General features: G+C 36.5%; 4 protein-coding genes across 5 annotated transcripts; 3 read left to right on the forward strand and 1 right to left on the reverse strand.

Moving 5' to 3' along the window:
* Positions 1-3,601: 3,601 nt before the first annotated feature.
* LOC139647674 (olfactory receptor 52N4-like) lies at positions 3,602-5,299 on the reverse strand. 2 transcript variants are annotated; one of them, XM_071523619.1, is made up of 2 exons: positions 5,283-5,299; positions 3,602-4,511 (listed from the first exon to the last, which is right to left on the reverse strand). In XM_071523619.1, the coding sequence occupies exons 1-2, from the start codon at positions 5,297-5,299 to the stop codon at positions 3,602-3,604; spliced, it is 927 nt and encodes a 308-aa protein (XP_071379720.1). The 2 variants fall into 2 exon arrangements, with proteins under 2 accessions (XP_071379720.1, XP_071379719.1); XM_071523618.1 differs by lacking the exon at positions 5,283-5,299 and having other exon boundaries at positions 3,602-4,537.
* Positions 5,300-11,679: 6,380 nt separating this feature from the next.
* Positions 11,680-12,615, forward strand: LOC139647679 (olfactory receptor 52B2-like). The gene has a single exon (XM_071523625.1). The coding sequence runs from the start codon at positions 11,680-11,682 to the stop codon at positions 12,613-12,615; it is 936 nt and encodes a 311-aa protein (XP_071379726.1).
* Positions 12,616-17,180: 4,565 nt separating this feature from the next.
* On the forward strand, positions 17,181-18,113 carry LOC139647668 (olfactory receptor 52B2-like). Its single transcript, XM_071523609.1, has one exon. It carries the CDS (start codon positions 17,181-17,183, stop codon positions 18,111-18,113), a length of 933 nt encoding a protein of 310 aa, XP_071379710.1.
* Positions 18,114-21,354: 3,241 nt separating this feature from the next.
* LOC139647645 (olfactory receptor 52J3-like) lies at positions 21,355-22,308 on the forward strand. Its single transcript, XM_071523579.1, has one exon. The coding sequence runs from the start codon at positions 21,355-21,357 to the stop codon at positions 22,306-22,308; it is 954 nt and encodes a 317-aa protein (XP_071379680.1).
* Positions 22,309-24,136: the final 1,828 nt, after the last annotated feature.

The following is a 24,136-nucleotide window of genomic DNA, read 5'->3' on the forward strand; positions in this document are numbered from 1 at the left end:
CTACTGATACTAGTCCACCTTTGGTGTATTTTCCACCATATCCATTCACTTTTGTGCTTTTAATTGTCATCAGGGTCAGCTTTACTGTATGAGTCTTCATACAACTTGTATTTCTTTATTTCTGAAATAATAAATCAAGGGATTCAAAAAAGGGATAAAAAGAAGTGGTAATAGATGTAAACATAATGACATCACTATGTATATTTTCAACTTGAAATTTGAAAATAATAACATTAATACTCTGGCATGAGCAAATGATAATAGCCAGGCCTGTTAAGAATATTGTGTCTCAGCAGGACAGTAGAACAACAGGTGGATAGCCCCAAAACCAATTCATTATTTTATTGACACCAAAGGACAGTTGTGACACAAATAAAACACACAATGATGTGATTCTGGCAATAAAAAACTGATGTTGTCCTGATGTTTCCATGAGAGCAGTGAGGTCTGGAATCAGAGAAGAATATTCTGATCATAGGTTTCACTCTCACTGCTATTTTCTCCCCATGTACGGTGCAGACCAGTGGTTTTCTATCCTACCAGGTAGTTAATTGCATTCACCTGGTGTCCCAGGTCTACATCAGTCCTTATTTGATGGCTAGAATGAAAACCAGCAGTACTCACATACATCACAAGGACCAGAGTTGGGAACCACAGGTGTAGACAGTGATACAATTCAATATTAAATCAACAAATGAAAATGTTTGAGAACCTCTGCAGTACATGTACATTTTGTGTAATTTGTCTTTTGTAAAGCAGAGGACTGCAGATGACAATATAATGGCCACAACAGGGCTTTTCATATTTCAGAAAAACAAATACATACAGGCACACTGATATGCACTGATATGAATGTGGGGTGAACAGTTGTGATCACAACGCCTATACTGTACATAACAGATTGTGGAGTAAGATACCCCTGGCTGGATGGAGCGTTTCCTTTTGAGAGGAATCTCTGTGTTGAAGTCTTTGGGACTGCTGGTTCACCAACAGCTTTGTAAAATACATACTGAGGTCCCAAGGATGAGAGTCAATAGGTCAATAGGTCAAGAATTAGAATCAGACTAGGTTATGTACATGAAATCAGAACAAATGTTACAGTGTTTTACTGTAAATCACATGGATTATCTGTTTAATCCCCTAGGTCACAACCATTTGCTTTGGTTTTGATGTGTATTATCCCAGATCCTTATGCTGCACGCTGGAGTCTTTCCTCCAAACCAAAGGAAAATAGTTTATGGTTAGTCACTGGAGTAGAATTCTGTTTTGAATCAGTTTTGACATTTATGCACTTTCAGGTACAGACATACACAAAAGCTATTCAGAGTTGATGACTGCGCTCTGAAAGTTGGTTTGAAGAGAAAAAAATAATCTAAACATGACATGCAATTACTTTCCTCTTTCACTGTTTAAAAATGTACAGTCTGTATGTTGTGTCTTTTTTTACCCTAAACATTTAGTATAAGTCACAAAATCAGAAACAACTAGAAGGCATGATCCAAAGGATAATACTGAAAATACGACTTTGGAAATGACAGCAACATTTTTTCTGCTACTATGTTGCATCAAGGATAAAACTGAACTAATCTTTGCATTGTTCCTAAAATAGTAAAAGCACATCTGAACAAGCTTTTCAGTATGCTGCTCAAGACTTAAACAAGAATTAAAGATTACTGCAGAATTGTGATTTATGGGATGGACAGAGTAAAGGGCCAAGAGACAGCTGAGTTCAGCACCAACCACAAAAACCTCAGTTTTATAGAAATATAGTTGAATGAAGCAATATTACAGACAGACATGTAATACCATAATCTCACTGGGATCATTTAGTTTAACTCTGGGAGAGCTGACTATTGTGCAGAAATGAAAAGAGATGGCATGAAGTATATGATCATGGGTTAAAATATATATGAAGAACAGTATTGACCCAAGAAGTTTCAGTATTATGATATACTATTTCTATAGCACTATACTTATATATATCAGGTCCAAGATGGCAGTTCAAGTTATCTGAGGCTGTAAAATATTTTTTTAGTTACCCTATTTTGAAGCAAGGCACTGATGGGGTCTTCCAGCTAAAATGTGCATGCTTGTCATAGTCTTGTTCTATATTTAGAGGCCATTTAGGTGTCAAAGGGGGACAAGTGTTACCTCATCTCTCTTTCTGGCTACACACACGTTATTTCTGGAGGCAGGGCTACACTTCTGTTTTGGTTTGGCCCTGTTACACAATAATGCTGCCAGAAGATATTTGCACTATGAATAGAATTACTTGACATATGATACTGACAGTATTTGCAATTATTTCAAACATACATTTTACAGTCATTTGTTCAAATTGAGAATCGTAGAATTTCTTTATTGGCCAAATACAATAAATGTACAGGAATCTGTCTCAGTGATACTGCAATATTATTGGTCCTGTACACTTAATCTTTATTGAAAACACACAATGACTATCTCTTTAATGCACTCCAGTTAGCATAAAACCACCATGGTGTGTGAATAAGAAAGAAGAATAATGAAAAATATATTTTTAAAAAGTTCATAATCCTCATCCATATTAATGTGCCAAAGATGTCAATTCATTTTACAACCACAGTCACAAACAGTAACTGCTGTTCAGTTTGGGCATTTATACAGGTGTTGTAATAGGTGGTTATACTGTTAAAATAGTTCTGTGGAGTTTTAGGACAGTTCAAAATAATCTGTAAGTAATTTCCACAGAACACATTACTGACAGCTAAGTTTTAAGTTTTAAAAAATAAATAAATACTCATGAAACATTACCATAATCTCTGCACCTCATTGAAAATAAATACATAAATATCATATGTTTATTCAGACTCTTTATCCTGGCAATATTTCAGTCAATTTCAATTACAGTTACAGTTTGATTTCATGTGAAAATCCAACCATTTGATTATGTTTGGTATTCTCAGTAAAAAAGAGGAAAGAATAAGATAAGATAAGATAAGATATAGGAAGATAATAAAAAAGAAAAGAGATAATAAGATAAAACAGAGGTAATGTACATAATATAAAACCATAGAGGCAGTTCAAATAATGCAAATAAATGCAAATAATAATTATAGATATTTATATACTGTACATATACACATAGTCAATGGTCAGGAGTTCAGTTATTAGCGCCCAACATATAGAATAAAAAAGAGAAAAGGACAAAACTAACACATGTGCTGGGTACAGGAACTGTTTTGAGTGATTTTTTATGAACTGTGCAAGAGTATAGCGAACTAAACTCTCGTCTTAATTCATTTCTACTAATTGGAGTTAATTTACTTAATCTGCAAGGGAACTACAGTTTTGATGATCACAGGGGCTCACACACTTTCCCTTGCTTTAAACTAACAGAGGCCACAGAAAACACACACCAAGACAACTGAGGTGCTTGCTGATGGTGTGTAATGTCTTGAAAACAAAAGAATGAGTTATTGATTCAATGGAAACTGACTGCCTTTATGAAGGTATAAAAACAGATACATAAACGCTACAGCAATCACGACGCAGGTGAAAATAATTACCTTGTGTGGCTTTACTTTCAAGCCTTGCTTTAGACAGAGAACATAGACAAGAAGTGTTAGGACTGAGTCACCTTTCTGCTTAGTATTTGCACGATTTTATCCCGTAATGACCTTGTCTGCATCCCATAGATGATTGGATTTAAATTAGCGGGGACGACATGAAATAAAATATATGCAATCTTCCTTAAATCTGGGTAATTTGGGAAACGATGCAATATGATGGTTAAAAACCCTGACCAGAGCATAATGAGATAAAGGACCAGGTGGCTCGCACAGGTCTGCAGCGCTCTGTTGTTCAGCTCTTTGTTCTTCTTGATCCAGCAGATGAGAGCTATTCTAAAATAGGTGACAACTACGCTTCCCATTGAGGAAGAAAATAGCAGTACTGTGAAAAAGAGGCCGTAGATGTTGTTGATTGACGCGTCCTCACAGGAAAGCTTGAACAACGATGCGTTGTCACAGTAAGCGTTTTGTATGACTGATCTGCAGCGGGACAGTCTCACAGTGAGTCCTATCAGAATAGACACCAGCACTATTGACGTTCCCCATGCAGAGGTGGAGAGCCCAATCACAGTTCTGGTAGTCATGATTGAGCTGTACCTCAAGGGGTGACATATGGCCACATATCTGTCGACTGCCATAATGATCAGTATCATATGTGAGGCTGATCCGAACGTGTGGCTGTAAAACGCCTGAGCGACACACTGGTTGTATGTGATGAGCCGCTCTGTTGAAATGATGTCAGTCATTAGCCGAGGCAGTAAGACCGTGTTGCCTATTAGATCGTTAACGGACAGGTTGCAGAAGAGAATGTACATCGGCTGGTGCAAACTCTTCTCAGTGATAATGAGCACAAGCACCCCGATGTTGGAAACGAGGAGGGAAAAGTAAACAAACAGCAGTAAGAAAAACAGAGGGTATGTAAACTGCGGAGAGATGTTAAAGCCCTGCATCTTCAGGACGTTGCTTGAAATTGTGATGTTGCTTTCCATTCTGCTCTATTGTGAAGGTAAACCTGTAAGAAGAAAAACAAAAGGAAAACATGTTAGAAAGATTCATGGTCATGACAGGTGACACTACGAGAAAAAAAAATCTGCATCAAAACAATTTGTTTCCGTCTTCTTCTGCCTCTTCTTTTTTTTTTTTTTTTTGCATACTTTCATTTTTAAAATATGTGCAAAAAATAAAAAGAAAAGTTTCTATTTTATTTTTTATGTATGCCACACCATGCATTGTTTTAAGTTTGTTCAATTCATTAAATTTTTAGGTACAAACAAAACAAAGCAAAACAAAAACAGAAAAAAGAAACCACATACACACACACACATTGAATTGTTCTTTTTATGCAGTATGTGGACAGTACTTACTTTTTATACTAGTATGTTTGGTCTCCTGCTCCGCAGTAATACCAGCATCATCTAAACACAATTACCTTCTGTAATGACAGGCACAATTAAATTAAAAAGGTTAAATTAATACCATCAAGATACAGACTTGTTGTTGGTGTAATCATACACTCATTTGCAATTTGTACCCCTGTACACACAACCAGATAACAAGTTGGTGGCCTATATGCTGCATATACAACAAATGCTCAATAAAAACTAAAACCAAGCATAGTCACAGTGGTGTGCATTAACAACAGCATTTGCTCCAGGAGACGATATTACATGTACCTGGCCTGTGGAGGAGGGAATCCAGACCCAGCAGCTAACTCTGATCCCTTTTATCCACAACGTGACATCTTTCATCATCAAAGTGTCATGTCATCAGTGAGGTCAGAGTGACATTTGATATGGAGACGCCATCTACAGGTTTCCTCCTTGTGCTGTACCACAAGGTTTTATTTCACAGGAGTTAGGCTGATTGACACAGAAATCTATTGTATGCTATTAGAATAATTTTAAATTCAAGAGTCTTGATGAACTGAAGGTTAAAAGTTAAGGTTCCATGAAGAGCTCCATAGGTCAGTGCATACAGTGTCAATGTCTGACGTCAAGACACAAAGGCAGGCGACAGAAACATGAAATTAAGTACCAAAAATAATGATTTAATCAACCTGTGTTTTCTCTTTAGCTCTCACAAGCCAAGCTAGTACTTTCGATTTCCAATTTATTTTGAATGTATGTTTGCAACATAGATAATAGCACAGCCATTGTGTAACAGTCTTCCATTTTGTTTCAGTTACAGTAAAAGTGTAATGTGTGACTGAAACCATATGCTAGCGAAATGGGCATGCTGCACAGTAAAATCGTCCTCTAAAGTGTGTAAAAATCAACACTTTGCCAGTGTTAATATCAGTCCAGAAATATAACACTTTTAGATAGTTTGGAACAGCTGTCACAGAGCCATTGCCACTGAAAAATCAACACTTATTAACACTGGAAAATATGCTGTGTTCAGTGAATGTTGGTTAGTGAATGTTGGTTGAACATACAGGTGACACAGAGGTAAAGCATCCTGAGGCTACTGGCACTCAAACGTTAAATGTTTGAGTGCCTTTCTCTCACTTGAATTGACTTTTTCATTGACTTTAAAGTGTAACTTTGATGCTAGAAGGGCATGGGGAAGATTTTAGGTTTTTGTTATTGGATTCTGTACTGTTCAATATAGTTCTACAGTGGCATGATGTCAGTGTGATGATGTCAACGCTGACTGCTGTCTTCTCATGAGTATGGACCTTCTTCAAGATGGTGGGTGGTATGCAGGCAAAGCCTCTGTCTACCGACTCCATAGGCCTGGTGGCAGGCTTTAATGCTCATGTTGGCAATGCAAGCGCCATGTTCAAACACAAGGAGGCTCATAAGTTTACTTGGTACCAGAGACCCGTGGCACAGACCTGGAAAACCCAAACAAACCCTTGTAAATGTGAACAGAACAGTGGCATATTTCAATACACTAGTGAACATTTCCACCATGACTGAATCATGTGCTGTGAGGATGGAGTTTGCTGGCTAACTTGTAGTAATACATTTAACTTATAGTGAATATCAACTGTCTTGTAGACTCAGTTGATTGAAGTGGGATTAATCAATTCCAACTGTCGGGTTTGTATTCTTCTCAACAGAAAGTTGTGTGAGCAGCTGGTTACACACCCTCACATGAACCCTGACCTTAATTAACTTCATTGGAGACCTTATACCTAACCCAAACGATAAATACCATTAGCTACGTATTTAAGGTTAAGCAAAAAATACTTCAAAGGCATACCAATACACTGAAAACGTTTGAAGGCATAGTTTTGTAAATGAAAACCAAATACGTTTTGTGTGTCGAGCCTAATAGTGTCTCTTTATACTCCAAGTAAAGGTTTGATCATATTTCTTAACATTGGGATAGGATTGATATCAAAAAATATTATGGGTTTTTGGGTAACTGGTCTTTAAAAATACTGAAACTTTAATCGACATGTGCAGTTCTTGAATACTTGTTTGCAGGGTTTCCAAGTTGAAGATAAGATTGAAAATAATTTTTTTCATTTTAATTTTATAATTTGTTGGTGGGTTAGGGTCAGGTGGCAGCAGCAGCAGCAGTAATTGACCTTACTCATCTGGAGCGCATTGTTGTGTGTACAGTAAGATCCATAGGTATTTGGACAGTGACACACTGTTGATATTTTGGTTCCCTACTCGTATTACTTTGATTAAGGAATGGCACAATGACTATTAAGTTACAGAGCAGATTGTCTGCTTTAATTTGAGGATATTTCAGGGCATATTGCATGATTCAAATTGAAGGCATATCGGATTAACATGATAATGACCATGATTTTGAAAGTTGCGTTGTTAAGTATTTGTACAGATTATAGATTAGATTATGTATTACTATGATTATGTAATATTTGGGCAGTAGGGTGCCTTAGTGACGAGGGAGACTATATTATTCAAGCAGAGGACCCTGGTTCAATCTGCCAAAAATTCATCACGCTGAAGTGTCTGTAGCTGACCTTGCACTTTGACCTCCCAAAAGTGGGGGGAAAGTGAATTTCCTGACTGGGATCAATAAAGTGTCTAATAATAATCATGATAATAATAATAGTAAAAAGTAGTAATTTGTAGTTTTTAGTAAAGATTTCAAATTGAAATTCAATGCAGTGATGTTTAGATATCTGGCATCCATAAACAGTACCAGACTAATAATATATCTTATATTCAGGCTCTCCATATGCAGTTATTCATAGAAAGTAATTAGAGGCTCAAATCAATTATTAAGGTAACTCAGAGTCCATCGTGTCCATTTCTCTTGGGTGAGATGATTAACCTGTCCTGATGTCCTCACTGCCTTTTTTGTGTATACATGCTCTTTGTTCTCAATGCCCTGATGTGACCGCTTCAGTGTTCAGTTTCAATTAGTATTCCTTTAAATTTCTTTCCTTTGGGGCATCCTAACAAATATGGACAGGCTGACCAATACAATTGTTATACAGTATACTTTTCTTTCATCTAAAGTTGAGCTGTTTGACAATATTTTTCAAACACAACATCAGCATACTGTGGATTTACTGATTTATACAATGTAGTCCCGCAGTGCATGGAGGAAACACATGTTTTGCAAAGATTGTAGTACACAACTGTTAAATCATGAACCTAAGTTGTTGAAATGTTTTACATAATACATTTAATGTTGAAAATTGACAGAAATCAAACGCTAGTGAGTTGTAATGTGGTGATCTCACATGTTAGAGCCTCCCCATGGGTTTTATTAAACAACACCCTTCATTAGCAAATAGCAAGGAATCCCATTATCAACAAGAGGTTTTTGAATTGTCCAGGGATTAATTACAAGGTGAGACAGTTAATAACACATCATTTAATCGTACCTCAAAGGGGCTCATTAATAAATGTGTTTTTACAGAACAATGATGCAGCTGGCTGATGTAATCCTGCCACATTTTAATGTATCCTCTAGCCACAAAATAGTGTTGCAGCAGCCCAACAACTAACAAGCTCATGGAAAATAATATTATTCTCTAAAGGCAATTTTGTTTTTACTTTTCCTCTCTATCTAAAGCCTCAAATAATAACAACAACAATATTATTATTACTGTTATTTTTTATTGTCATTATAGATTATATAGGTTTAATAACAATAACAATAATAATAATAACAATGATAATAATAATAATAATAATAATAATAATAATAATAATAATAATAATAATACAGATGAAAGAAAAATGGGCAAAAGTAACTGTAAAGAAATCAATATAATATAAAAAGTAAGTATTTAAGTATTTAAAAGGGCCCCTATGGGTGAAAGGTGCCACCAAAAGGCTCAGAATCCTCAGAATGAAATTCCCTGATCTACACTGGAAGCCATTACAGAAAGTCTTGCATTAAGAGTGTATATCATGCACACTGCATATTACAACATAAAACCTGTGTCTCTCAATCAGTCACCAGCGTTTTCTGATTGCTATCATCAGCTCCTTCCAGACATATGTATATATATGCATGCCATCGGCCTTCAGGTCAGCAAGAGCTCCTTCATCCATAGTCCATCTGACATTAAATACTACAGACTGGTATCGCTCCTTCCATTTCTTTCTAAAACACTTAAAACATGCTTCCTTTAACCAACTTTATCTGTCACAGAATAGCCTGTTGGACTCTAATCGGTCTGGCTACAAGGTGGCCATTTATTTTAAACAAAAAAGAAAAAAGAGAGCAAGTATACATATATTATATATACATATTATTGTACTTTTGTTGTACTTGCAAAAGGTACACTTGAGAATAGTGTACAGTACTTAAAGTTATACTTGTACTTTTATACTTGTTGAATACTTTATACTTTTGCAAAAAGGTACTGAGTATAGTATACTTAGGCCTATACTTCTAATGATACTTTAAGTACAGTGACTTAAGTATACTTGAAGTATAGTTACTGTACTTTTATAGCCTAAAAAGTGGGTCAATTTAGTCCTAAGGAGTAACAAAAAAAGTATACTTATACTTGCAGTTCCATTACGTTGATATACTTTTTACACTTAAGTATACTTTAAAAAGTAAATTAAAGACTTAAACAACTTTTTTGTAACCACTCTTATCTTATACACATTTGACTACACTTACACTGACTTTTTTTTTGGCTCTGTCATCACATCCCACAACTTCTTTTGCCATTCCTATGCTGACAACAGTCAATTCTTCCTTTCTTTTCCTTCCTCTGACACTTCCTCAGTCGAATGTCCACCCACCACCTCAAGCTCAACCTTGACTGAGCCGCTCTTTCTCCCTCACACATCCTGCTCTCTGCAAGACCTCTCCATCACCACTGACAACACCACAGTGTCGCCTGCCCAGACTGACAAGAATTACATTGTAATCCCAGACAATCAGCTGTCATGCGAGGCCCATATCGCAGCCACCACTTGATCCTGCAGGTTTGCACTCTGCAGTATTTGCTGAATCAGAATCCTGTCACCACTATAGACTCTGCTCGTATTGTGAGCACTCAGAGAGGGGAGGGGGGCTGTGTCGCTTTAGGCTAGGCTTCATGTTTTTTTTGTAGGTTAGCAAAGGCTTGTAATGCCTTATAAGCTCTTTTGCCCTCACCCAAGCAGTGCAGCTTGTTAGAGTGGTTTACGGCACCCATGGCCTCCTTTGGCACAGCAGCTCTGAGCTCCACACTATTAGCTGATTTTAATGTTGGTGATTTAGGAATAAGCTTATTGTACTGATGCAATTATTGTAAGTACCATTCAAGGCAGGTGCTGGACCAAGAAGTGATATAATATTTAAGAAAGTAAGTCTACCCCACATAAAGGGAGCTATGGTGTGCAGACTTTCTTTCTTAAATATTGTATCCCTCTCTCTCTCCCAATCTTTCCTGTCTCTCTCAACTTTGAACTATCTAATAAAGGCAAAAATAAATAAATAAATAAATAAATTAAAAAACACATCTTATAAAGTAATTTGTTAGTGTGTTGGTTAGTGTGTTGGTTTGGTGCACAAAATCATTCCCAACAACCTTCCCCTGGTTGTTGGTAGTATATTTGCTGGTACATTGGTTTTGTTAGTATGTTGGTATAGTGGCTTAGAATAACCTCATTCCAAATCCTCCTTGCACCTCTTACCATAACCAGGGTCTGGATTCTGTAAGGTTTTTTTTTTTTTTGAAGCGTTTTAGTTGAGAAATGTATGTACGAAATGTTTGAACTGGACCGTGTTGCACCCATGAAGAGAGGGTTATTATTGTTCTACTGAAGTTGAGAAAGGTGCCACATAAAACCATTCTCATCAGACTAAGCTTGGATATTGTTTTCCTTTATTTATTTGAAATAAGGCCTCAGTGTTTGTGTTAACCTAGTTGGAGTTGCCATTCTTGAACTTGTCATTCTTTCATCATTTCATCTTTCTTTTGAAAGATGTACTGCCAGCCGATTGGATGTTTTCCCTCCAAAAGGATTATTACATCACATCCTGTGTATCGGAAAATAGAACAGAATATCACATTTCCAAACTATGCCACTCCTGGACTGAGCAATAGTGCCGAAGTAATTCACGGTTAGAAGCATTGTAAGGAGGAAAAAGTGGGCCTTTAACAATAACAATATTGTGTATATATCCATAACTAACTGTCCTTATTTAGCCACAACTCAAAAAGAAAGGAAAATGACAAAGATTAGATAGAATATACATGTAGATTGGCTGGTTCTGAACCCATCTTCTGAATGGTTTTCCAAATCCAACCAATCCATATCACACCAACATAAACCACTTCTTCCATTATATCTTTAACATATCACACTCTTTTGAAGCATAGTGGATTGCTAACCTATGATTGAAATGTGTGTCACACTTCAGGTAAACATTAAAAAGGATTAAAAGGATTTTAAATCAAAACCGTCATGTAATCTTATATTATTGATCTGACTTACACAAAACCCCCCACCATCCCAGAGGAGGAAAAAGGTGATGTAAACAAGTCTTGTGGTGATATTAAAGACAGCAAGATGGGCAGGGCAATTCAGAACATTTTATGTAGCAACACTTTCAAAGTGACATCTCATATTTTGTCCAGGAGATGTAGCCTAACTCTTAACTGCTTCAGACATTTACTTGCTTTACAATACTGTGATTTCATGACTGTTTTTTCTCCTAGCTTTTTCAGAAACACCGCTAAGTAAATATGGAAAACAGATCCTTTGGTGACAGCTCTGAGTTAAGCCTGGACCCATTTATTATTCCACCTGGAGGAAAGTATCCTATATTTCTACTTGGTATCATTATTTACTTTTTCGGCATATTCTGCAACCTGACCTTGTTGACTTTAATTATTCTGCAGAGGAACCTTCACAAGCCCATGTATTTCATCCTGTTTAGTCTTCCGCTCAATGATCTGATCGGCATAACTGCAATGCTCCCGAAGGTGCTTTCAGACATTGTGACAGGGACAAATAAGGTTTACTATCCTCTCTGTGTTTTACAAGGCTTCCTGCTCCACATGTATGGTGGAGGAGTTTTGTTTATTCTTGCAGCGATGTCCTTTGACCGTTATGTTGCCATCTGTATGCCGTTACGCTACAACTCAGTAATGACGCCCAGAGTCGTCGTTTGTATCGTCTCTCTGGCTTGGGGTCTTGACTTTGTCTTGATTGTATCATTGTTCTCTTTGCAGACGAGGCTTCCCAGGTGTAAATCTGCTATTATGAATGTGTTCTGTGACAACCCATCTCTCCTGAAGCTCACATGTGGCAACACCACAATCAATAATATCATCGGGTTGTTTAACACAGCTGTCATGCAACTTGTAAGTGTGTCCGTTCAGACGTTTTCCTATGTGAAGATTCTGATCACTTGCCTGGTCACGAGGAAGTCTGAGGCAAAGACGAAAGCTGTGAACACATGTGTTGCCCAGTTGGTCATATTCATCATATTTGAGATTGTGGGGACGTTCACCATTTTGTCACACAGGTTCAAAAACGTCTCGGCTGACTTACAAAAGATAATGGGCATGCTAATATTTCTTGTGCCTCCACTTCTGAATCCGATTGTTTATGGGCTGAATACGAGTGAAATACGAAGCACTCTCCTGAGAGTCTTTGAAAATAAAGTGTCAGTCTAAATCTTTGTCATCATACACAGGAGCTTACTGTAACAGTGTAACCTTTTTGATTCACAACCACCGTGAAAGACCAATTGGAGGTACGGAAAACCAACATCATACTGTGCAAAACAATGTTCTTTATTCCCATCACTGAAAAAAAAAAAGGTTTACTATTCATATTGTCTGATGGAACCAAACAGAGTGATTTAACCCAGGGTTTTAAAATGTTGTTGATGGATAATTTACTTCCTCTGCAGATGCTTAGACCACATTACCATTGTAAAACATAACTCCTTTTGATGCAAGAACCATCTACTCAAGAACCTTAACAGATACTTTTGGAACCTGATGGATATGAACAGTTATGCATGGATCCATAACAATCACTCAAGTACCACAACCACTGAAAACCTGTCTGTTCTATATGAAAAGACTGATTGAATCTCAAATGGCAAGTGGTGCTTCAAAGGTTCAGTAAAAAAACACACCAACAAGCATTTAACCCAATAAGGAACCATTTAGAAACATCATTTTTGTGTGGAAATGCTGGAAATTATGCTGTAGATTAACTATCATTTTTTTTACTCTATACAACATGATGGAAAAGTAAAAAAAAGGTTTTGATTTTGTATAACTTGGGGAACATAGACAGGCAAGTTTTAAGAGTGTTAAAACTTGACTAATTGTATGTGTGTTAATATGGTTTTAATATATAAGGCTGTTACTTCAAGGTAGTCTTTAGAACATGTTAATAGGCTATGTACTCTTGTTACAACTTTAGAATAAAATGTTTTTTCATTGTGATCTCTTGTATTGTGTTTGTATTAGTATGTACATCTGTGTTTGTTATGTGAACCTGGGCAGACCTGAGGTATTACAGTCTCATACATATGTTATATGCAATTCCTTTAATTACATTTTTATTGAAAGTGTTCAGTTAAACTGCCTCTGGAATTCTAGTCTATTCCTCTCCCCATTTAATGAGAGGTTTTGTTTTATTTTTTATAAAGGAGAGCGAACTCTGTAGTGTTGGCAGTGATGTTGATACTTATTTTTATTCAAGTATCATTTACTCTGAGGTGCCTAGCCTGCCGGGAGTGTACAACGCAATAAACTCTAGATCCACTTCGTGCTGCAATTGTATACATACATGAAGATAATCCAAAACAAACACAAATAAGCATAACACATACAAAGAATGCTGATGTTTTCAGTACGTTTCACAAACAAAATGTGCAATATAGACTCCAATTTTCTCTTTCATATCATCTAATCAAAACAAATTAACAAAAGTGCAACTTATTCAAGCCAGAATATAATGAATTTCACCTTTCAAGTTTTGCTAGATCACATATATTCTGTCATCCTCTGGTTTACCACTGAACATATGTATTTCTATAGCTAATGCAGTATAAACAACCTTAATTCTGCAAAGAGAGATCTTTGGCTGCGTGATACAGGAGATCCAAAATTGTTATTCTTACTGAGAAAATATTCTCTTATTTCAGGCTTATATCAAATATCAGCATACAAGTTTTCTTTGTCAGGAAGGTGTATATCAATGAACTGTAAATATATAACATAATGACAGATGTTTCTGATTAAATATGTTCAGTATAGGCTCTCACTTTCTGAAAACCATATTTTGTCAAATAGAAACCCAGACACTTCAAGACAATTATGAATATTATGCTGTTGCAATTATGCCTCAGTATTGCAGTGGAACCTGAAGGTAATTTGTTTGACGATTTAAGGACGGTTTTATAATAGTTTTATACCACTGGGAAGGAAAAGAGAAACAATGGTACATGGCCCAAGACTGATAATGTATAATATATCCTATTTATCTATTGTTATTTTAGTGTCAGAAAAGTGGCATATTGGAGCTTTATCTTATCTGCTTTTTTCATTGTCTCTACACCTTGCAAATCTATTTTCTAATATTCTTAGAGGTTCTGTTTTTTATCCGATCATCATCTGGCTGCAGAGTTTTGTTTTTTTTTGTCTCCTGGCTGTGCCTTGTCCCCTTGCTGAACGCTGACCTGCTTGGCTGCATCATTCACATTGAGCAGAAGTTTTATTTTTTGAGAAAAATACTCATATGTGGGATACGGTGGAACGGTGGAGCCCCCACTCTACTGCACTTGGCTACTTATCTATCAGCACAAAATTTAAAGCTGCAATATGCAACTTTTTTGACATTAAAATAACAATAAATAAAAAGGATATACTATATATTACCAGTCTGTGTGTATCTGTGACCCTGTGTGTCTATCGTTTTTCTATCGTTCTATCGAGCACGGCAAGTGGTGAGCTGTTTTTTGGCTATCAAGATGAGGCTAGCGGCACAGCGCAGGGAAGTCATGACAACAACAACAGCAATGGTGGGAAGCAGTTAGAAAGAACAGTGAAGTTAAACGTGCAGCAGACAAAACTCATTCAAAAACATTGGCATTGTTTTTTACTGCAGATTGTCTGCGTTCAGCATCTGCTTCTTCAATCCCTAAACAGATGCTGATTACCTCAGCTTCAGCCTAGATGCAAAGTAGACAGCTCATCAAGATGAGTGACAAGTGTTTGGATGGGAACTTGACCAAGTGAGCGAGGAGGGCAGGACTAGCTAACACTTTGTGAACTAAAGGTGAAAAGTTGTATAGCCTACTGTAGCTTTAAAGCTGGAATAAGCAAAATTTTCTGACCACTAGAGGCCGACAGGAACTGCAGCACATTTGTAAAGAAGCTCACAGCAAAGCAACTTGCACAAACCACTACGGAGGCTAATAGCTAAGCTAACCGGTGGCGAAGTCTCACCAGTTACCAGCCTTGCTTTGACAGAACTTTCTCCCATTGCAGGTTACATGTCCCACAATGACAAGTGAAGAGGTAGGTAGCAAGTAGGGCTAGGCGATATGGCAAAAATCTTTATCACGATATAACATTTTTTTAATCAGTCGAGATCGATATATATCACGATATAAACTAAATCATTTTGGTCAGGCTTAAAAATTACCTTTTGAATGAAAGCTGAATATACCAATCTTATTTGGAGGCTTTTTTTTATTTTCAATCAGAAGAGAACATGAAAATGAGGTCTACTGTTAAGTGCCTGCCAAAAAACAAATGTAAGGTAGTCATTTCCGGTCAGCATATATCCTTTGTGCAAAATACAGCATTTACATAACTAATCAATAGGATATTGAATGCCTGAAATCTAAAATCTGGCAACTCACATACTTTACAAAGAGTCCCTCTGAGCCGACGCTCGAATAGTGAACTAATTTCTTTCTTTGCCTTCCTTCCACCACTCTTCTCAACTTCAGCAACCAAAACATAAAGCACATGTAGGATTTGTACAGCAACTAGGCCACCGCAATGTGAGGCAGGACTGTGCTTGAAGCGCTGGTGCTGAGCGCTTTGGCAGCGCCCCGTGAGCGCTGGAGCAGGGAGCTGAGACGACTTCTTTGGGTGTTGTTGCTATGATAAATGTTAAGCCAAGCCTAGACTAGCTACGGTAGCCTAGCTAACGTTAGCTACAAAACGGCACTGGCTCTTGGTCCCGCCCCTGCTTCATCCTCATTGGTTAATTGGTTAATAACTCTGAAGTGACATTGATAAACGGTGCGCTTCAGACAAAGTTGAGAGAACAGGTCCAGCACTCACGGCGCTAAAATGAGGTGAGGTACCTGTTTTGGGTTGTAAGCGCTGAAAGCACAACTTTTCCATAGATAATAATGAAGAAACAGCACCAGAGCTTCTCTCACAGGTCTTTAGTGTAACCTAAACTTTGTTCCAAGACTTTCTCTCCGCTGTGTGGAGTTGCTTACTTAACCAACCAAGCAATGATTTCTATCGACCATTATATCGAGCATGTGTTATATTTATATTTAGTATAAGTTAATATCGTTATCGTTTTATCGCTCAGCCCTAGTAGCAAGTTTACTAGATTACTAAGTTTATTCGCTCGCTTCATTGATTCTGTCAACACGAGAAAATTTTCAGCAATAGGAGGGTGTGAGGGCCGCTTTTAAACAACAAGGGAGGTGCCAAGCTAGTTGGAAAATTTATAGAAAATCAAATGAAAAACAAGGCATCTGTTTTGTAAGTTCTCAACACGTTCTTAAAGGACATCTAAATTTTGTAGAAAATGTTTCTTTCTGCCTGTCATTTATGTTTCTGTCTTTAAAAAGTTAGTCTTGTATAAAAGTGGCATTATGGGCAACTATTTTGAAACAGCATTTTTTTTCACCCACTATTTCAGTTCAACAAAAACATTCTGCATGTACTCTTGGGCAATCTGATGGGTTGTCCTTGTGCTTCAGCGCCAATAAAAGAGCATGTCTTTTACGGCACATCTTATGTTACAGTTCCACTGTTGTTGAGGCTTAACATACCGTACTGTGCAAGAGGTAAGATAAGAGACGACAGCCAAATTAACCTACTGCAATTAATCTAAGACTGCTTGTTTTGTAAGCATGATGATATTGTTTCAGTTTAAGATTGTGCACTGTGCAAGGGTTTTGAGAAATATCACTCTTTTTTTCAACAGGAGGAACCAGCAATAACAACATACTATCATAATAATGATGTGTACAAATGGCTCTCTTACTTGTGGGGCTTTGCTGACAATGGAATCATTAACTTTATCCCCTTCAAATATTTACCCAGCATTCCTTTTTGGCACCCTTACGTATGTAATTATTCTCTTTTGCAATTTGCTGGTATTAATGACTATTGCCATGAATAGGAAGCTGCATAAGCCCATGTTCATCCTGCTCTTCAACTTGCCCATAAGCGACATGATGGGCGCCACTGCTTTTTTCCCTCAGCTCGTGCTCAGCATTTTGTCACAGAGCAGATCGATTTCCTACCCTGCATGTTACGTTCAGGCTCTGCTGATTCACCTCTACGGTTCGGGAAACTTACTCATCTTAACTGCCATGGCGTATGACAGGTATATTGCTATATGTTTTCCTTTGAGGTATAACTCTATCATGACTCAAAATAACTTGGTGAGAATTATTACTTTCATATGGCTCATAGATTTCTCGTTGATCCTGCTACTGCTTGGTCTGGTCACACGGTTCAAAGTTTGCAGGACAAATATAGTGGATGTATACTGTAATAATCCGTCATTAGTGAAGCTGGTGTGCGAAGACACTAGTGTGAACAACTACTATGGGTTATTTGTTACAGCCTTCATGCTGGGTGGATCACTGACAGTGATTGTGTACACATACATCCAGATCTTGCGTACTTGTGTAATGACGAAGCAGTCAGACGCCCGGAGGAAAGCCCTTCAGACATGTGGCACACATCTAGTAGTTTTCTTAATCCTTCAGGTCAACTCTGCCTTTTCAGTGATTTCTCACCGCTTTGAGAGTGTGTCCCCTTACATGAGAAGGGTTCTTGGTGTGTCAATTCTAGTTTTCCCCCCCTTTTTGGACCCGCTCATATACGGACTGAAAACAAAAGAACTCAGGCAAAGTATGATGGTCTTCTTCAAAAGAAATGTGTGATCAAGCCAGTAGTAACAAGAAGCACAAGCCTTGAATTTTGGCTTTTGTGCTGTATCTATTACCTTTCCCAAATAGGTGGGGTAATCAAACCTTTATTTTTCTATGGCAACATTATGAATCAATGCATCATGTTGTGTTGTATGGACACAGCCTGTGTTCATTTTGACATCAAAGTCCAGCAGAGATAAAGCCTCTTTGTACAGGCAAAATAATGTTGGAATACTTGCCATATCATGTAAAAATAAAAACAATTAATGTGAATAAGTTACACATTTCTATATCTCTCTCTATGTTCATACGTATGTATGAAAATTACCATAACCTATATGGTTGGAAATATTAAGGATCATGTGCAACAGCTGAGGTAATTTCTCATATTAATATATGATGAGGAAAATGATGACAGGCACTGATGTGAAGGAAAGACAGAGAAAATGAATCATGTTAATGACAGATCCTGACATAATGGAAAAACTGCTGAGATGTATGAGGAAAATTATCATATAATTTATGTTATGACAGTTGAGAATGTAAACTAATCTCACTGGAGATAAGGAACTGAAATGAAAAAGAACTGAACTGAAAATATGGGAGAAAAATGTTATATGTATGCAACCTTAGTAATTTCCTTGGTAATACATGCAACTAAAATGATTTAATAGCAAATTTAATGTCTGTGCATGTGTCTACGGATATTTGATATTTTTATAGTCCATGAGAAATAAAAGATGAACTATTCATGTGGAAAAGAAAAATATATAAATTGTTTTAATGTGTGGAACTGTTATGATTTCTTTGATAAATGTTAATAAAAGTAATCTCAGCGGCAAATTAAACTTTGCTGAGTATGTGTCTATGCATATTTGATATTTTGTATAGTCAGTGAGAATAATGCCAGGATGATTTAAAGAGATTACAAGCAGAATTTCAGGTCTACCCTGCAATAAAATGAAGCTCATTTGAATATAAAGAAACAAACACAGGATCAGAACACAAAACATTCTGTAATTCACTACATTATCTACCTTTGGAAGAGAGTTGTTCATATTGACAAATATTGTGGGCCAAAGGACCAAAATAGTACATACAATACTACACTGAAAGCCAGAAAAGAACTTGTGCCAGGACAGAACAGGCCATATTAGAGTGGGTACATCACGCAGTTTTAGAAATGCGGAACCAAACTGAGTGACAGCAAACCTTTTCAGTGTGTTGAAAAGTTTTTAAATGCAAATGCACTAACATTCATAGTCTGAAACATAAGAGGCTAAAATGAAAAGCATAAAGTCTATCAAACGGAGTATATTAAAATTGTACTAAGCTTGATAAGATAAAAGATGTGTTTGAGTCAAGCTTGCAGATTAAGAAAAATAGAAATGCAATTGTTTTCAATGGATGAGGTCATTTTAAAATTCATAATGCCCTGTAGATAAAAGAGTATACATTGTATCATAAGGGTGTAGATTATAAAAAGTTTTAAAATGTCAATGTGAACTTTCCAAAAGAAAGTGCAAGAAAAATCCTCTCCCAGCCTTTCCCTCAGCACTTGCTGGATTGTGGAGAGTGTATTCCTGTGAAGATGAGAAAAACACATTTCTAACACAAAGCACTATGTCATAAGATTATTCATAAACATTTTCATTAACATTATTATTACATTTGCTGGGTCAACATTAGGCATATTGTCTCTGGGTCAACACACCTACATGATGTCCCGCAGTCAACATTACGCATGATGTCCCTGGGTGAACATTAGGCATGATGTCCCTGGGTGAACATTGGGCATGATGTCCCCAGGTTTCTTAGGAAATTTCCTGGAAAGAACCATTACATTATGTACTAAGTAGAGGGGAAATAGATAAAGAGTTCAGTGGTAGTTGGTAGTTGTTAAGTACCTGATAATTTCTTTTGGAGTTTCCAAGACAAAACCATGAAATGATGTAGTAGTTATACAAAAAAAAAAATTAACACGTTCAACAAATAACTACTGGTGTGGGTTACCAAATTGACCTCTGTTTTTGTATTTTTCCAATAAATAGTTTTGCAGTACTTTTTTTGCAGAAATTTACAGTATCTTATTGACTCCACCAAACGGACTGCTTAAATAAGTACTACATAATTTCATGGTTCTTTCCAGGAAACTTCCCAAGAAATTAACAGTTCCTTCTAGGAAATGATTAGGAAATTGTGGACTCAGAAAAGGTGAAGATAAATCCAGGTAAATGCAGGTCGGTTTTTATTTTCTGTCATTACCAAACTGACTCTAATTTCATGAAACCTACAATATGAAACATAATTTTCAAAAGTTTTCAACAGAGTTTGATAATGAGTTGTTGGCAGCTTGCTCTGCCAACAAAAGGAAAGCCATTTGTACAACAACATAACTGTATAAAAAAGAAAACCATAACCCTTAAAATGTAAAACCTACAAACTGCATTTAACAGCTTTTAATACTTTTAAAGTCTTAAATTTCGAGAATGTGATTGAAGACTTTTTAGACTTTTTACAGGTCTGTGAATACCCTGTTGTTAAAATAAATGTTGTATTTAATATATATTGGTTCATCTACCTCTTGCAAAGCCAGATGTCACAAAGCATGTAACAAAACATACAACCTATTGAATTTCATATTTTCCAAAACATGGCCCCTTGTGAGACAACGCTCAAGTCATTTCCATAACAATCTAATGATCAGCTGTATGATCTCAAAGGAGTCTACTCCTATTTACTCCTATAAAGCCACAAACCCTACTAAACCATTACCAGTTGTTATTGTCAGTGCTGGGTAGTGAGGGTACAGTGATGTTTTTTACTCAAATATTTATTCAGCTTGAAATCTTACTTCTTACTTCTATATGCCTTCACTGTGTATTTTTCTTTTAGTGCAAAACTGTAACCCCAAATCGTAATTTAGATGTCATATTTAACTGAGATGTGTGTGCTGTTGGAGGCACTGGACACAAAGTAAAGTGGTGTGAGCTTATGCCTGCATTCATTTGGTAAGATCTTTCTTCACTGCCTTACCAGAATGTATTCCTTTGGACAATTTATGGCTAATCATAATTTATGGCTACTCATAAAATTTGACTAGAATTTGTATTCTTTTCACATTACTGTCTGTCTCTATCAATCTTTCCACATTATTGCTGAATGTATTATGAATTTGAAGTAATTCCCATGCTACTAAATAATGATAATATTGATCATTTTCTTAGGTTTTTCAGGAGGAATAGAATAAAAAATGGGCGACCTCTACAACACATCGTCTGTCTTGACACTGCAAGGCTTTAACCTCTCCTCTCAAAGTGTCATTCCTGCATTTCTTTTTGCAACTCTAAGCTACATGATTATACTTCTCTGCAACCTTGTTCTGATCCTCACCATCGTCCTGAACAAATGCCTGCACCAGCCAATGTATATGATTCTGCTGAACCTTCCCATCAACGACCTTATAGGCTCCACCGCACTCTTTCCACAGGTGATTAAAGAAATACTGTCGGACACCAAGACCATGCAACACTCTGCTTGTGTTGCCCAGGCTTTTTTTATTCATATCTATGGGTTGGGTGCTGTGTTCATTCTGACTGCTATGGCTTATGACAGGTATATTGCCATATGTCTCCCATTGAAATACAACACTATTATGACCCATGCCCACATTATGAAAATAATCACACTAGTGTGGCTGTTTAATTTAATTCTAATGGGTGTGCTTTTTTTCCTGCTGTTGCGTTTACCTCGCTGCAAATCTCTAATCACACACACCTACTGTGACAATCCCTCCTTGCTGAGTCTGGTCTGTGCAAACACAACCATCAATAACATTTATGGGCTTTTTACGGTCGCTCTTACACAGCTGGTAGGTAATGGAATGATTCTGTACACATATCTTCAGATTCTCGTTGCATGTTTCAGGAGCAAAAGATCCGATACAAGAGCCAAAGCCCTGCAGACGTGTGCGACACATTTAACTGTTTTCCTCCTGCTGGAATGTCTAGGTCTTTTCACCATCATTTCATACAGATTGAGGGGCATTTCGCCACATTTAAGGAAGTTCATAGGGGTTTCGACATTAATTTTCCCCCCGACACTGAATCCAATAATCTACGGGCTGAAAACACAAGAAATCCGGGAAAAAGTAATATACTTTTTCAGCAAAAAATACTTGTTCAGCAAAAAAATATTTCCATTCTAGTGTATTATCAGTACATTTATTCAGCAAACTTGAACTTTCCACTATTGTGGCAAGATTTTCTTCTCCCACCTAATCTGTTTTGTGTCACTGAAAATGTTTCTGTTTTGGGGCTGTTTTATCATTAGGAACTGTTAAGTAGATTATCATAAAACTGCAGAATCCTTTTCTACTTTATAACTCAGTTGGAGTTTAACAGAGACAAAAAAATAAGGTCCCAAGTACTTAGTGTATTATTATACAGTTGTGGTGAGTTTATGTTTTTTTAAAGAACAATATTTGTGACAAAAGTTCATTTTCGCATGATGCACATGCAAACTAAGTATGTTCCGGGCAACACAGTGTCTATTTCTGCAATAAGAAGGGATCCACTTTTTTTTTCTCTAGAACACTATCAGTGGCAAATAGTCTAATTCTTATACAGTTACTAGTTAATTCCTGTCATTGTTATGTTTTGACCATATTATTCAGTATTGTTTCATAATTATATTACTAGTCATGAAACACATTTGCAAATTACTTGTTCGATCATACTTCTCATCCATTACTTGTTCCATCTATCATACTATCCATCAGGTCTTTTTGAACATAAGCAATGACGTCAAAATAAATAACCAGTGTTCATGCTCAAAGCAATGTCATCTGTTATTGCTTTGAGAATTAAATATGCCTCTTATCCAATGATTGTGTTTTCAATGGCATGACCTCATTGTGCTTTTATTTATGTAGTTACAAATTTTGCTTCAACATTACTTCCATAAAAGATAGATCAACCAACAAAGAATTATTTTCACACCAGATAATATTTTAGAAAAACATTAACCACCTTAAAACTAATGAACACAACTACTGTCTGTTGCCAGCTAATACAACAGTATACTGCAAGGATTGCACTCTTGATGTGGAAAAAGCTTATTTAACACCATTTCACAGGTAAAATCATGAGTTCAGTGTCTCATCAAAGCATGTAAACATCCCAACGATTGTTATGACATTATTACATGCTATTACAAATTTATGTTGTTATTTTAATATGATGTATATATATATATATGTAGATAGATAGATAGATAGATAGATAGATAGATAGATAGATAGATAGATAGATAGATATGTACTTCCTTAAACCTGAATTTTGAGAATTTGAAGTTTGATGTGCACAGGGTGAAAAGCATAGAGAGAGCCACTCAGCTGCCACTGCAAAAACTTCTGATGTGAGTTAGGCATATCTCTGTAAAACTATGCAATGGATCAAGATGAAAGGGAAATCATCATTAGAAGACAGTTTCTGATTAGTGCACTTACTTCTGACTTTTGCTTTTTCTGACCCTGCTACTATACATAGATTTCTGCTGTTGTATATATTATGTATATTGTGATGTTTCAAACCGACTCATGTTGTTTGTTTATTGTGATTATGTGATTTGTATAGACTTGTATATAGTGTTATTGTCTCTTGGCCAGGTCATCACTGTAAATGAGAATTTGTTCTCAATTGATCTGGGTAAATAAAGGTTAAATAAATAAATACATTAATTAATTCATTTTGACACAAATTGAAACCACCAAAAAATCAATGACTTATTACAGGAACACCACGTGAAAGCTTACACAGGCATGAATCAGTATTCAAAAAAGTGTTGTGTAGCTGATATGAAGCATTATTAAGACACTTTAATCTTGTTTTGTTACAGTACAGTTTTACTGAGAATTTAAATCATAGTTTTAGATTTGAAGGAACATTATACCAACCTGTAACAGCGCAGAAGCCAAACAGAAATTAATTTGTCAAAATCTTAAACTTAAGAAATCATCTGGATCTCATTTGGTG

The sequence above is a fragment of the Centroberyx affinis genome, unplaced genomic scaffold (genome assembly GCF_046629955.1).
Source record: "Centroberyx affinis isolate AG114_WGS23_722 - 3 ecotype Tasmania unplaced genomic scaffold, CSIRO-AGI_Caff_v1 ptg001095l_1, whole genome shotgun sequence".
NCBI classification, from domain to species: domain Eukaryota; kingdom Metazoa; phylum Chordata; class Actinopteri; order Beryciformes; family Berycidae; genus Centroberyx; species Centroberyx affinis.